This window comes from Phocoena sinus, chromosome 15 (genome assembly GCF_008692025.1).
Source record: "Phocoena sinus isolate mPhoSin1 chromosome 15, mPhoSin1.pri, whole genome shotgun sequence".
NCBI lineage: Eukaryota > Metazoa > Chordata > Mammalia > Artiodactyla > Phocoenidae > Phocoena > Phocoena sinus.
Window position 1 is genome coordinate 18,906,616 of NC_045777.1, and position 14,595 is coordinate 18,921,210.

The following is a 14,595-nucleotide window of genomic DNA, read 5'->3' on the forward strand; positions in this document are numbered from 1 at the left end:
TGTCTGTCCCCAGTCTCACCCCAGAAACGTCCTCTCTCCTCCCTGCCCCTGAGGACACATGCCCTCCAAGACTTAGGAGAGTGGAATCCTCACCACCAACCGGGCCCCAGTGACACCCCAGGGCCCTGAGCTGGATGCACCTGCAGTGATGCTGTGACCATTCGGTACCCAAGCCTCCCTCACATAGGCACACAGGCCGCCTCCCCATTTCCTTGTGACCTCGCTGGGGACTCGGGCTTACCTTCTGTGTCCTAAGGACCGTCGTCCTTCCCACCCACCCTGGCCCAGAAGCCTCACCCCTTAGTTCCCCTCACTCACTCAACACAACCACCTATACTCGCTGTGGCCAGACTTCAGCTACGGAGTCCCCACTCACAAGTGCCCCCATCCCCTCCTCTGACCCCTGGAGGCCCACTTCCTTCCAGAAGGGGCTCCTATTCTCAGACTCTTCCTTCCCCTCTCAGCCCAGACCTCAGGATCCATCCCTTCAACCACCTGGTCCTTTCTGCCTTGTCCTTCCGGGCCCTGCCCTGACAAAATCCTCAGCACCCAGCCCTCTCGGCTTGGCTCGTGGGTGTCCTTTCTCCAAAGCAGCCACAGGTGTGTACTGCAGGCCTTCCACCCCACCCCAAATGACTGCGGTGGCATTGAGCAGGAGTTCCCACACCCTGGCAAGCACTTCCTCCTCTGTCCCAGGCTCAGTGGAAGAGCCTCCCTCCTCCAGAGGCTGGTCCTCCCGACCCAGCTTGGGCTCCGCGTTCTTCCACCATCCTGCCCCGCAGAGGCTGCGCCCTTGCCTTCCACGCTCCGTGATGCCCACTGCCATCCCACCCAACCACGACCTGACACGGCTGCTGCCAACTCCCAACAGGCACTTTCAGATTCTGACCCTGCCTGTCTGCTCTGCAGCCCTCCGCACATCAGACCCCTCTGCCTCTCTTTCTTGAAACCTACGTCCTCAAAGGTCACACCTGGTTCCCAACCTATACCACCTCATCCCTAAGCCCCTGGGCACCCACTCCTGCTTCCAGCCCACGACCTGTCCTCTCACCTCTGCCCTTGGTATCCAAAAGCCCACTGAGCAGGGCCACTTGGACGTCCCACAGGTACCTCAAACTCAACACACCCTCGACATGCCATACCGCCGACCACGTGTGTTTCCTCCGATCCCTGCCTAGCAGCGGGGGCTGCCCACCCGGGGCTGCCCCGCTGCTCTGAGGGCCACTGGCAGGCTCTCACCCTGGCATCCGCGGTCTGGGCCACTTCCCGGATCTTTTTCACCCAGTCCTGCAGCTCCTCCTGTGAGTCGGCAGCCACATCTAGGGACCAGTGTGCCACCGATGCCATGCTGATGGAGAAGACGAAGGGCCGGTTGTTCTTGCCCTCAGGACGGATGGCTGGGAGGGAGGGAGGGAGGGAGAGGAGCGCAGAGCTGGGGACAGACGTGCCTGAGTCCCCACCCCACACCCCGTGAGGAGGCGGCACTGCTCTGCCAGGCCCACTTCACAGCTGAGAACGCTGCAGACCAGCAATAAGTCGCTGCCACTCCGGGCCGCGTGCCCCTCCCCACCCCGTCCCCAAGCCTCTGTCAACCCAGGGACCAGCCCATCAGGACCGTGGGCTTCAGCTCGCCAGCGGCACCCTCCACAGCGCCTGCGCAGGGCGAGCACGCAGGGGTCAAGGCCAGGGGTGAAGAAGGGAGCCTGGGCGTCAAGTGTATCCAGGAATGGGGAGAGCTCAGGGTGAGGGCAGCCTTTAGGGGTCCGGCCATTGGCTTTCTCCCTTGGGGCCTGAACAGGGCCACCAGGGACTGCGTGACCCTAAGGGGCAGAGAAGGGGCTGGGGGCTCACCTATCTGACAAGCCGGCACATCCAAGACCCCCCGCAGCAAGTCCCCCAGGGGGCTGTTCTCGTCCAAGTGCTGCGGAAGGCAAAGCCCACGGACGGTCAGCAAGCCCACTGTGCCCACACGGGAAATACATCTGACAAGCGAGCGTGTGAACGCACGAGCGTGGCCCACGTTTATCAGAGACCGCGGCCTCGGCGGGGCAGACGGGACCGCACGTTGAGGGGCTGTGCACGCACAGGCACGCTGACCCTGCCCGTGGTGGCGTGTGCACGGGAAGGGAGTCTGGGGACGGGAGCCCCGTCCCACCAACGGGGCTCTGGCCTCACCTCCCTCTCAGGTTCCAGGGCCGCAGGGCTGACCATCTCTTCCACGTAGTTCGACGGGAACCACAGCTGCTTCTTCCCACCATAGTCACCACGCCACCTGGGGAAGCCACAGCACGCTGACCCCTAGCGTCCACCCCAACCCCCCCAGAGGAAGGCAGCCCTGCAGGTACACCTCGGGGCCCGCGCAGGCCCGTGCCGCCCAAGCCCCTCTCACTGTCCGCGCCGCCGGCGCCCAGGATGCCTGGCCCCGCACCACGGGCTCTCAGCTGGCTCACCAGCCTCCTTCCTGCTTCTCCACGTTCTGGATGATGGCGCTCTTGGTGAAAGTCAGCTCGTCCTCTCTCTGGGCCTTGTAGTCGAAGAGAGCTTTGACGGCGCACTGCAGGGAAGAGAATCACCGGTCAAAGCAGACAGGCCCCTCCGCCTCTCCTGACCTGCGGCCGCACGCACATGCGCTGGGGCTGACCAGCTGGGGCTCAGGCGCCACCGCCAGTGACCCAGCCTCACTACCGTCCTCAGCCGGGGCCTGTGGGAGGCTCCAGGGCAGATGGAACAGGAGAGCAGGGACTCTGCCAGGGAAGCTCCTCAGGGTCCAGGGAGAACCTTGCAAGCCCCTGCCCGGGGCCCCAGAAGCCAGGCCAGGAGGCTAGGAAGGGAGTGTCTGTGGGTGCTGAGTGCCTCCTCTGGGACCGGAAGGCTTGCAGTGTGCCTGGGACCCCATCATTCCTCATCTGCAAAGTAGGAGAAGGAATCTTCTCCCAGGCTCCATGGCTGCTGAGGAAAGCGGGTGAGGAAAAGGGCACAGCTCCTTACCCCTTAGAAAAAAGCCCTGACAGAGCTCCATAAGGGGTGGGAGGGAGGGAGGGAGGGGCAGAGAACACCGCCTTCTGGCCAGCGTGCCCCACCCCCACCCCACTGCCCCCAGGGAGAAAACGGGGGTCACCCGGGGAGTAGTCTGGAAGGGTCGGTGCTGACCCCCAGGAACAGGGCTGGGGAGGGGGTCGGCGCCGGGAGAGACGCGGTCGTACACCAACCGCACACCTCTCACCCCCTCTCTGGCCTCGGAAGACCACAACACCACTTCTCCCCAAAGACCGCAGGTGGCCCTGAGCAGAGAATGCAAGCCCCAGGCAGCTGGAGATGCTCCCCAGCTGCCTGCGCCCAGAGCCCGAGGCTGCACCTTGAAAGTTGGCATGGGGTTTGCCTCCACGTAGAAGCCGGGGTTGCGGCCCTCATACAGGGCCCCATAGTCGGGTTCCTGAAAACGGGACAGAAGGGGCTTTGTTAAACGCCCAGAGGGGAAAGAGGCTGCTGGCTTCCGTGTCCCCACCCCTCCTCACCGGACCAAGTCTGCTGCCTTCACGCACCTGGTCCGCCAGGGTCCCCCAACCTCAGGGGCCTGGCCTCACCCCTCCTCTCTCTGCCCTCGCGCCCACGGCTCCAAAGTCTCGGTTCCTGAAGCCCCCCTGCGCCTGCCCCAGGCCCCCAGCACACTTCTCTCACCCCCCAGCCTCAGCAGGCGGCAGCCCGCGCCTAGGCCACCCAGGTCCAAGGACAAGAGTCTCAAGTGGACCTTCTGCGCTAGACCCCTTCCTCTTCCCCAGGGCCACACCCCTGGCCCAGAGCCCTTGGGGCCCCGCCCCACAGCCCTGCCTTCCTCCCTCACTGGTCTCCCTCCACAGCCGCGCCTCTGTAGCCTATGCACCCCTGCCCTGGGGACAGAGTCTGGTCTGCGCCCAGCCCCGGGCAGACCCTCTCCCCGTGTGAGCCCTAGGACCTCCGCACCCCACATCCTGGCCCACGGGGATCTCTCTGCTGGACGCCTGCCCCCACCTCTTCACCCGGCCAGCTTGTGCCTGTCCTTGTAGACGCCACTCGGAGGCCACTCCCTCCAGGATGCCCTCCTGGCTCCAGCTGGGCTAGCTGGCCCTCCCAGCAGCACCGCAGCCCCCGGGCCTCTCTGCTCCCCACATCCACAGCACCCCGGGACCGTCAGGTGCGGCCTGCCCCGCCCTGCCTCCCAGGCTCTCACCGCTGTGCCGATCTTCTCCAGTGCCTCCTCGTTGATGGGATAGCGTAGCTTCATCTTGCGGTACAGGGGATGCTTCTCGTAGTAGCTGACGAGGTCCACGAGGCTGTCAAACTCTGAGTTGCCCAGCATCACGGTCTGGCCCTCCTGCTGGACGCGGCAGTGCTTGATCTTGCCCTCAGCCCTGACAGGGACCGAACAGCCACACAGGGTCAGGGCAGCCCAGACCAGGCGTGCCCGCACCGCCCCAGCCCCCCAGGGGGACCCCCTCACCGGAAGGAGATGGCGTAGGAGTTGGGCTCATTCCGTTTCCGCACCAGGAAGGCCCCGTCCCGGGGGACGCGCATCAGCATGTGCTCGGCCTGCGCTCTGGTCAGGCTCGCGTGGTACCACCTGTGGACTGGCCCGAGTCAGACCCGGCCCCCACCCCCGGGTTCCTGCCCCGTCCCCATCCCCTCCCTCACTCTTTGCTCTCGTGGGCGTTGGTCTGCGGGACGGGCTCTGAGAGGCGCATCTCAAATTCGTTGCAGCGCAGGGGCACCTGCTGGTAGTGTGTGATGAGGTCATAGAGTGAGTCGAAGACGAGGTTGTCAGTCAGGAAGAACTTGGGGGTCCCTGCGTCCTGCCGGGAGTGGATCCGGCAGTGCTGGACTTTGCCGTTCCGCCTGAGGGGACACGGGGAGGCAGTGAGCAGCAGGCCGGGCCACACGCCACGCTCCACCCGCGGCGAGGCACCAGGCCTCAAGCAGGAGACACCCTGAGGACGGCTCAGGTGGGGGCGGCCCTCTAGGGGCTCCGCGCTAACTGCAAGCGTGTGTGCGCGTGACGCACTGTGGGACCTGGCCTCCCCTGCCGGCGTTGGATCCACGTGTGCACGCGCTGGGAGGGTTACCAGAAGGAGAGGGTGTAGTCGCCCACGAAGGTCTCGCTCTCGCGCACGAGGAAGGAGCCGTCGGGGGCCCCGGTCTCGATGCAGTACTCTGTGAGCAGGCGCTCGGCAATGTGCCGCCCGTCCCGTCCTGCCCCGAGCTTCCCGTGAAACCACTTCTCATTGGAGTGCAGCTCTGTGCTGCCACTGGCCTGCAAGGCAGAGGGCGACGGCAGAGACACTCGGTGACTCTGACCCCAGCCCGGCCCCCGGCCCTGGGCCAGCCCCTCACCTCCTTGGGCTCCTCCTCGTCCTCGTTGCCCTGGTCACTGCTGGTCTCCTCGGAGTAGTAGATCTTGCTACTGGTCAGAACGAAGTAGTGGGGATACCACTCCTGGAAGAGGCGGGAGCGAGGCCTGTGAACAAAGCCCTCTCACCACCCTGCCCCTCAGGCCCAGCCAGGCCCAGCTCTCACGTGATTCACGGGGTCCTCCAGGTAGAGGATGCCATTCTTGATGGAGTTGCTGATGTCGTTCTCAGAGTACATCACGGACGTAGGCACCTCTTCATAGGCACTGCCCTCAGCCAGCTTCTTGTGCTGTGGGGGACAGGCCACGACGTGGCTTCCCAGGCCCAGGCCCAGAGCCCCACCTCCTCACCCAGGCCTGGACCCACAGCTGGAGCGGAGGAGTGGGGACCCCAAAGCCCTACCTTGATGAGGATCTTCCTCTTGAGCTGGCTGGGTGAGGGGAGCCCGTCAGCAGCAATGTCCACGGGCTTGGTGAGGAGTGTGTCCCCGAGCACCTTCTTGAAGTACTGGGCCATGTTCCTCTGCTGGGCGATGCTGCAATGGTCCTCGATGGACAAGATGACCGGGTACCTGCAGGGTGGGGGACCAGTGCGTAACACAGATCCTGCAATTCCGAGGAGTCACGGCTCAGACCCTCACAGAGTGAGGTGTTAGGAGCCTAGGGCCCAAGGTCCTTTCTAGAGGGTAGTCACCCCAGAGAAGAGGCAGGCCCTGGCCACTGTGGGGGGTAGGAGAGGGGTCTAGAGAGGCACTTTTGGGTGCAGCAGAAACCAAGGGCTGGGACTGTTGCAGACAGGTGTCCCCAGAGTTGATCTCATCATGGAGGCTGCCCCATCAGCAAGGAGAGACATCCTACACCCAAGGTCAGGAGAGGTGACAAGCAGCCTCCAAAGTTAGCTACTGGGGGACCCCAGTGACCCCCTCAGTGAGGTGGGAGAGACTAGTGACCACGTGTTGTGGGGAACAATAGGAACTGCAGAGCGAGACACAAGGAGCACAGACAATTCTCCGGATTGTGACGGGAAAGGAGCTGGCAGGACAATGGCCTTGTGAGCCCAGGGTTAAGGAATTAATTTTTGAGGATGAGGAGAGCTTGACTGTGTTCCACAGGCTGAGGAGAAGGACCCACGGAGTGAGCAGGTGGGCCAAGCGTGCAGGAAGTGAATGGCTCGGGAAGGGTGGGCTCCAGCAGGTGGCAGGAGGTGGAAGGCAGGGAGGGGGGTAGCACATTCAAGGGGACCCAGGAGAGAGCCGGAGCCGAGCCACGCCACTCACTCTGAGGCCACAAAGGCGTGCTCCTTGATGGTGTGCAGGACGTCTGAGAACTTGATCTTGGTGGTCAGGGTGTGTCCGTGGTAAATGACTGGCATCCCGTCTGGACCATCCCAGCAGTCCACTGGAGAGCAAGCAAGGTGACCAGAGTCAAGCGGGCAGGCCTCCCCCCGCCCCCACCCCAACCTAGCCCCCACGCACACTCGATGCAGCGGCAGCCCATCCGCAGGCAGCGGGCGTAGGCTTCCAGGGAGGACTCGCTGGAAAACTGGTCCCCGGTCAGGTACCTGGACAGGGAAGCAGGGCGGGGTGGTCAGGCGAGACCCACCTCCCGGGGTCGGGTGTGGGCCAAGGGAGCCACTCACGTGTTGTGCGAGGAGGAGATCCAGTAGTGGGACAGGGGGTTGTTCATGGTGTCGGGGCACACGGCGTCCAGCTGCGAATTCCATATGCTGTTCTCCTTGGAGAACAGGAAGGTGACGAACTGCCCAGGAGCAAATGCGGAGAGAAGAGAGGATGAGCCCCTGCCCTGGGCCACAGCACAGGGTGACACGGGAGAGAATGCTCAATCCAGGTCGGGGGCACGACGGACTGCGGGAGGGACCTGGCCGGGCTCCCGTGGGCCCGTCTGCTCCCTGATTCCCCGATGGAGGGTGAGGGGCAGGGCTCACCTCATCCAGGAAGAAGTAAGGCTCCTCGATCTCTCGCAAGGGGTCTCGAAGGAAGCTGAGCATGAACTCCTGCACCTGGAGCCGGTCGACAGCCCATAGCTCCTGATGGGTGGGAGGGTGGGGCATGTGAGGGGCCTCCATCCCGTGGTGAGCCCAGCCCCTCTCAGCCAGCACCCTGGCCCAACCCCAGCCCAGTCCTACCCCCTGGTACTTGAGGAGGAACTGCTGGAACTCAGGAAGGGACACCCGGCAGAGCTCCGGCCGCTCCCCCGCCCTGTGGGAGAGAAGGGAAATGCCTGGCGGCCGGCTGGCTAGCGTGGGCCACAGACAATGAGGGGCCCCTGGGAAGGCAGGGCCCAGCTCCCGGCCAGCACAGCCGCCCGGAATGGGCCAGCAGGGCTCCCCTGCTCCCGCTGCCTCCCACCTGCATCGGGAATCAACCAGGGGAGGGACGAAGGGGCCCAGGGAGAACCCCACCTCCCCAACTCAAACCAAACCTCAGGGCACTGGCTTCCAGGAAGGGGAGGTCCATCTGCAGGAGACAGAACCAGGTCAGCATGAGAGCCCCTGGGAGGCCACGTGGGGAAGGGGCTCTCAGGAAGAAGGGCTGGGGCAACAGAAAGGGGCAGGCCTCACGAGGAGAAGAACTGGAGAAATGGCACCCAATCACCCCCAAGCAGGGCAGCAGGGCTGAGGCAAGCGGGGCTGGGGTGGGACAGCAGGGTAGGGGCGGTGGGGGTAGGTGGCTCATGCACCGTCTTCTGGGCGCTGTACATAAGGCTGCGGTACAGCTGAGCAAACTGCCCGTAGGTGATGTCGCTGGTGCGCTGCTCCAGGTCCTGCGAGGCAGAGCGGCACTTCCGGTCAGGCCTCCCGCAGGGCCTGGGGCAGCCAGCCTCCCCACCCGCCTGCAGACGGCCCACCGGCCCTTACCGTCAGCCGCTCTCGGAGGAAGCGCATGTTGGGGACCCGGTAGTTGACCTGGGACAGCATGTTCTTCAGGTCCTTGGCTGATATACTGAGGAAACAAGGACATCGCCAGTGGCCTCACCCCACCTCTCACAACCTCTGACCTGTGGGCTGAGTCCACCTGGGGCCGAACAGGTAAACAACACTACTCTGGGACCTGTGGTCCTGACAGTGAGGCTGGCTCAGAGCCACGGGGTAGCAAAGGAAGCCCCTTCCTTTCTCTGGGCCTCGGTCTCCTCAGCTGAGCAAAGGAAAGTCTAGGATTCTGGCAAGGAGGGGTCACCAGCCTCAGTAAAGTGGGTCAGGGCGGGGCAAGGGGAGCCCATCTTCGGGGCCGCCCTCCCACCAGCACCGCTCAGCTCACACGTCTGGGCCCTCAGCTCTCCCAAGGACAGAGAGAGGCAGCCACTATTGTGGGACCTCCAGGCTCCTTCCACCTCATCCTCAAACTCCCCGAGAGGGGCAGGCAGCTCACAGGACTCCCGCCCACTGCCCCTGGGAGTCAGGGCCTCCGAGGGGAGGAGGGGGAAGATCCTTCTCAGCTCAGTACCACTGCTGGCGATGGAGCACACTCCCGGGGTCTGACAGGGAAGCACCCCTGCCCAAGAATGGGGCGGAGGACAATGCTGGGCCTGGCAACAGGATGAACACGATTGGGAGAGGGAGGCCTTCTTTCCTGGGAGGTGGTGGCAGGGAGGGAATGTGGGCACCCCTCCTTCTCTTGCCCAAGGGCCTGGCAGGCAGCACCAAAACTCCCTGAGGGGTCCAGCCCTGCCCTGGGCAGTCCTGCTATCTATCAGCCAGCGCTGTTCAGCAAGCGCTTGCCTGGTCTCAGTCACCCGGGGTGGGGCCGTCAGGGTCCTCACTGGGCAGGTTAGGAAACTTGCTGCGTCATCAAGCTTTCCTTCTGTGGACTCCTTGCCATCAGCATTACACGCAGATTGTTACCACTCCCCCCCCAAACACCTGTCTGCCCTGCTTCCTCTCCAGCCACTGCCCCTTCTCTGCTCCTCTTCACAGCAGTGCCTTAAAGGAGAGACCCAGGCTCCTTTCATTTCCTGAACCCCATCCCCACTGTCCACTGCCTGCCTCAAGGTCACCAACGACCTCTGTGCTGTCAAGTCCAAGGAGCACCTCTCAGTCTTCCCCACACGTCACAAGGCCTGGCACAGCTGACCACCCCCTCTTCCCTGGGCTTCCAGGGCTCTACACTCTCCGATTTTCCTCTTAACTCTAGAGCAGCCACTTCCCTTGGCTGGCTCCTCTCCTCACCTCCCCAGTCCCCAGTGTTGAGGCAGCATGGGCCTTCGATCAGCCACCAGCCTCCTTCCCTTTTCTTGCCAAGGTTACCCCCAGGCATCACCAGCCTCGTGGCCTTCCAAATCACCTATGTGCTCCTCAGGTTCCAGCTCCAGCCCGACTTCTCCCCTGAACTCGTTCTACACACCTGCCTGCTCAATATCTCTACCTGAACATCTAAGGGCGTCACAGAACTTCACCCACTCAAGTGTGCACCTCCCACAGCCTTCCCCATCTCAGTCAATGGCAACTCCACCTTTCCAGATGCTCATGCCAAAAAGCTTTTTGCCGTGAACCTCAACTCCCTCTCTCACCCCAAAATCAATCTGTTAGGAAATGCTATTGGGCTCTATCTTCAAAATACAGCCTAGCCAAAATCCAACCCCTTCCTAATACCCCACCCTGACCCAGTCTTCTTCACCCAGAGCGTTGGAGTTGCTCCCTGAGTTCTCCACTCCACCTGCCCTGGACCCTCCAAGCGCAGCTAGCAGTTCTGTGCAACTGAACCCGGGTCACGTCACGTTTCTCTTCAACACCCTCCGTGGTGTCCACCTCTCTCCCAGTCAACGGTCCTCATCATCCATCACCCAGCTTTTGTCCTGCACCTCTCTGTAGCCCCTCTGGTAGTCACACCATGGCCTCAAAGCCGTGAGCTTCAAAGCACCCCCCACACACACACACAAACTACAGGACACCCAGAGCCAGTTCTGTACCGCCTATCTCTGCCCACAGTGGCAGGGCACGTGGCTTATCGTCCCTGGCCTCTCCCGCCAGCTCGCACAAGGCCATCAGAGGGCTTTCTGCAGGAAGCTCCTTGTGCCAGAACCACCTGCCCACCCTGCTTGAGGCGGGTCCTCCGGTTCTCGAGGCAGCTGCCTGGAGGTGGGCTATTGCTCTGGCGGCCCCAACCCACCCTGCCGGGCTAAAGCCACAGCGCAGGACCCACCGATCCTCACGATTCCGGTCCACTGAGTAGAACTGCTTCCGCAGCCACCTGGAGGGAGAGAAGCCCGAAGTGAGGCCCAGGCTTAGGGAGGAGACCAGCAGGCAGGCTCTGGGCACAGAGGCCTGAGTCCCTGCCCTGCTCCCTAGAGCCCGATGCCCCAACCCTAAGCACGTCTGCGGGGGGTTCTTACCTCTCAATCTGCAAGGGTGTGGCTGCCTGCAACGTATCCTCCATCAGCCAAGTCAGGCCCTTGATCCACATGTTCACTTCGTCCTCAGACGTAGCTATGAGCAAGGGGCAAAGAGCTGAGCCTGGGGCCAGGGGCTGCTCCCCTTAACTCCTCCACCTCCTCAGCTCCCACCTTGCAGGCTCAGGGTCTTCAGGCGGAATTCCATTCCATACAGGATGACAAAGCAGTGTGACTGGTCCGGTCGAAAAGCAGGATCCTCTTGGTAGCGATCGAAGTCCCGTGAGGTCTTCCCCGGGCGGATCTCCTTGATTTCTCGAATGTCAACTAGGAAGGCAGGGAAGAGGTCAAGGTCAGGCTGAGGTCTCTCAGGGTTAACACTGAAACGAGGGCAGCCTTGTCTCCCACTCATTCCCACACTCTCCTCATGGAGGACCACAAAGAGAGACCCCCCCCCCACCCCGGGAAGCGGGGCAGAGTCAAGACCACTCAGTCCTACTGGGGGACAGAAGAGAACTGGGCTGAGTCTAAGGACAGAGCTCTGCTAAAAGCTGAATGTCTGCGGGAACAGGAATCTCCGTCCTGTGTACCTTCCCTCGGTGACAATATAGGCAGTTCACTCTGACCTGGGAAAGAGCTGGACTCTACAAAGAGAAGTGGGGACCCACGGCTGTTCTGTGAGGACCCTTTCCTGACACAAAAGTAATAAAACTAGGGCTTCCCTGGTGGCGCAGTGGTTGAGAGTCCGCCTGCCGATGCAGGGGACACGGGTTCGTGCCTCGGTCCGGGAAGATCCCACGTGCCGCGGAGCGGCTGGGCCCGTGAGCCATGGCCGCTGAGCCTGCGCGTCCAGAGCCTGTGCTCCGCAATGGGAGAGGCCACAACAGTGAGAGGCCCGTGTACCGCAAAAAAAACAAAAAGGGTACACAAACTGAATCATAAAGTCCCAAGGGCAGGCCTGGGGCTGGGCAGGCCCAAATGGGTTTCAGGGTCCATAGGAGGAAGGAGGGATTGGGCCAAGAGAACTGGTGCAGCCTGACGGCTCACCCCCTAAATATCCCTGAGCAAGACCCAGCAAGAGCAGCGGCTGCCCACGGATGGCTCCCATTCTGGCCTCACGGCACAGACTGGGGAAGCACCCAGGTCAGAGTGGCAGATGAACTGCTTCAGCCACTACCTCTGAGATGACACTGAGTGACTCACTTAACTTCCCTCCATCTCGGTTTTACTATCTCTAGAGCAAAGAGCTTGACTGAATTTCTCTAGAAGGCAGGGCGGCAGAAAAGACCTGTGTGGGCCCTGGGGTGGGCCTGCTGGGACTGGACTCCCGGGCTCCACCTCACCTTAGCTGCGCGACCTCAGCAGAGTGACAACCACTCTGACCCCACTGCTTCCCTCGGTGAACACAGGTAACAGACTGCGGCACCTGGAGGTGTTGCTAAGCTCAAAGGTCCTAACAGCCCAGAGCGCCCAGCCCTGTGTGCCAGCCATCTGGCACATGGTGGGCACTCATTCAAGCCTCCCTCCCCCTCCCTCGGCTCTGTCTCCTTCGGTGGTCTGTGGTCTGCACAGGCAGTCAGAGCAGGCACACAGGTTGCGACCCCAGGCCTGGAGAGCGCCTGGCTGCACACTCACACTGTCCCTGGGTGCCGGCTGGGACCCTGCACAGAGGGCACACTTTCCAGCCAGATAAAGAGACAGATTTAGGGAGGTCAAAAGAGAGAAGCCTGGCTTAGCCGCCAGAAATGACTCTGAGCACTCCCTTGGCTCTAGAGCCTCTTCAAATGCTCTCGACCCAGACTGGCCCGGAAGATCTGGAGCCAGGAGGGCTGCCAGCATGCTGCCTGGCCCACCTCCCCCCAGAGCCCTCCTGGCCTGAAGTGCACAGCACCCCGGCTGGAATGTTCTAAGAGGCCCAATCCCAAGGCCTTCTTCCTGTCCCTCTAGCCACGGCTGTGCTCCACCTATCCTACCTCAAACAGTGGCATCGCCTCCAGCCCCAGGCCCAGCTCCCCTGCCAGAACACTGCTGGTTCTCCCTGGGCCCTGCTCCCGTGCCCTCAGCAACCTTCACAGGCCCAGTCCTCCAGCTGAGGGCCCCCCAGTTCTCACCAATCAGCCAACCTTCTTGAGCCTACGAATCTGTATAGGCTGTTGTTGTTCTGATCCCCCCTGAGGTTGCTCACTATGGAGAACCCACTCCTTCTCCGGCCTTGAAGGCCCGCTGTGATGCGGCTCCAGTGATTTACTGCCACTTCTGCCCTCCCATCTTCTCTGCTCCATCCCACCTAAGCTGGACTGAGGGCAAGAACTGTCGTGTTTCTGTCCCCATTTCACCTTGGTCCCTAGCCAGGGGCTGTCTACCTCCCAGACTCCACTCTCTCTCACCAAAGACCCAATTTGGAAGAGCCTTCCTGCAGTAATCATGCCCTTGACACCCTGGGGCACTACGTGTGTGTTTGTTCTTCAATCTCTCCCAGGCTGGGCAAGGCCACCCAGTGCTTGCTGAATGACTGAACAAACAACGGAAAAAGCAGGCACACCACTGGGGGGAGGGGTAGCACAATGGGAGTGGTTTTTAAAATGAAGAGTTATGCTCAGGTAAAAACAGAGCGGGGGTGGGGAGGGAGACTGGGTCACAAAGACCCAGCCTGAGAAGACAGGGTTCCCAAAGATGGAAGGAGGAGCTGAACAGGGGAAATGCCCAGATCAGAAACTGCAGAATAACCACAAACCTTGCCCTCTGAAACAGAAACCAGCATGCTTTTCCGGTGCAGAGCTGCTGTCACCCTGCTCCCACACCTCTCACACAGGCACACGACCTCACACACACAACGCATACAGGCCAACTAGGCCTGTGTGGTCCACAGCCTGGGCCCTTCCGCGCAGCTGCCCACCAGTCATCAGAGGCAGTTAGTCCACGATGTGGCTACCGCCCGGCAAGCAACTGCAGGGTCAACCTGAAGCCTGCTGCCAGGCCACCTGCAGCACCCCACACATGTGCTGCATGTGCGCACACACGTACACACAACACACACTGCCAGCGGGTCCTAGGTGCCCTGTGGCCTGCCCCGTGCCCCTGAGTACATTTCCAGTGAGACCATACCGGAAGCAAAAGAGGCTGGTCCCCGAAACAGGGACCAGGTAGGCACACAACAACTCTGGGCCAGGCGCCCAAGTCTCCCAGGCTCCTGCTGGCCACACAAGGCCCCTTGTACTTCTCCCCACTGGAGCTGTCAGCCCGGCCCTCAGGCCCTCCAAGTCCATCAAGCCAACCGCAGGCTGGAAGGACAAGACACCAGGGTGAGAGGCGCTACCAGGTTCTTAAAAGCTGCATCCTGTGTGACCTCCCACCTCAGCCCCACCCTCCCGCCTCCCAGAATAAATACAGCAGGGTCCTCTTCCTGAGAGCCAGGACCGGTTGCCCAGGGACTGCCATCAAGGGGAGGAGACCCCCTGGGACAGGCACGGCCTCTGCCCTGCAGGGTCTGGGTCAGACCTGAAGGAAGGGCAGGAAGAGAGACCCTCTCAGGACTTGGGAGCTTGGGGGAGGGAGGAAAACTGTTTAGAGGAGCAGGAAACCCACGACCCAGCACTCATTCCCACATAGAACCACGGAGAATAACATTCAAGGGACATGGGGAAAAGAAAAGCCAGTGGTACTGGGAGGTCCCGGCTAGGCTGGAGATGGGGGAGTAAGATGGGGGAACTCTCTGAGGACAAGGGCAGGATCCCACAACCAGGGGCCTGCAGCCAGGCTGGGCTGATGTGCAGCAGAAGGGAGTAGGGCTTTCGTTTATGACAAAGGCCCACCCGCAAGCTCACCCAAACCCTAGAGGGCCTGGGGGGGTCCATCAGCACAACCCAGCC

The 14,595-nt window shown here is 62.1% G+C and overlaps 1 protein-coding gene across 2 annotated transcripts in view; it reads right to left on the bottom strand.

Annotated features, from left to right (window-relative positions):
- The window catches only part of PLCG1 (phospholipase C gamma 1), a 35,576-nt gene that overhangs the window by 4,507 nt on the left and 16,474 nt on the right, over positions 1-14,595 (bottom strand). For both annotated transcript variants that reach the window (XM_032605289.1, XM_032605288.1), the window contains exons 3-25: positions 10,901-11,053; positions 10,730-10,823; positions 10,540-10,587; positions 8,259-8,343; positions 8,081-8,164; positions 7,823-7,857; positions 7,527-7,599; positions 7,326-7,427; positions 7,020-7,138; positions 6,856-6,941; positions 6,658-6,778; positions 5,784-5,952; positions 5,548-5,670; positions 5,365-5,466; positions 5,097-5,284; positions 4,669-4,869; positions 4,478-4,597; positions 4,208-4,388; positions 3,356-3,433; positions 2,451-2,554; positions 2,176-2,272; positions 1,852-1,921; positions 1,240-1,397 (exon numbers count right to left, since the gene is read on the bottom strand). In XM_032605289.1, the coding sequence (XP_032461180.1) occupies positions 1,240-1,397; positions 1,852-1,921; positions 2,176-2,272; positions 2,451-2,554; positions 3,356-3,433; positions 4,208-4,388; positions 4,478-4,597; positions 4,669-4,869; positions 5,097-5,284; positions 5,365-5,466; positions 5,548-5,670; positions 5,784-5,952; positions 6,658-6,778; positions 6,856-6,941; positions 7,020-7,138; positions 7,326-7,427; positions 7,527-7,599; positions 7,823-7,857; positions 8,081-8,164; positions 8,259-8,343; positions 10,540-10,587; positions 10,730-10,823; positions 10,901-11,053 (2,591 nt within the window). The remainder of the gene's footprint in view (positions 1-1,239; positions 1,398-1,851; positions 1,922-2,175; positions 2,273-2,450; positions 2,555-3,355; positions 3,434-4,207; positions 4,389-4,477; positions 4,598-4,668; positions 4,870-5,096; positions 5,285-5,364; positions 5,467-5,547; positions 5,671-5,783; positions 5,953-6,657; positions 6,779-6,855; positions 6,942-7,019; positions 7,139-7,325; positions 7,428-7,526; positions 7,600-7,822; positions 7,858-8,080; positions 8,165-8,258; positions 8,344-10,539; positions 10,588-10,729; positions 10,824-10,900; positions 11,054-14,595) is intronic.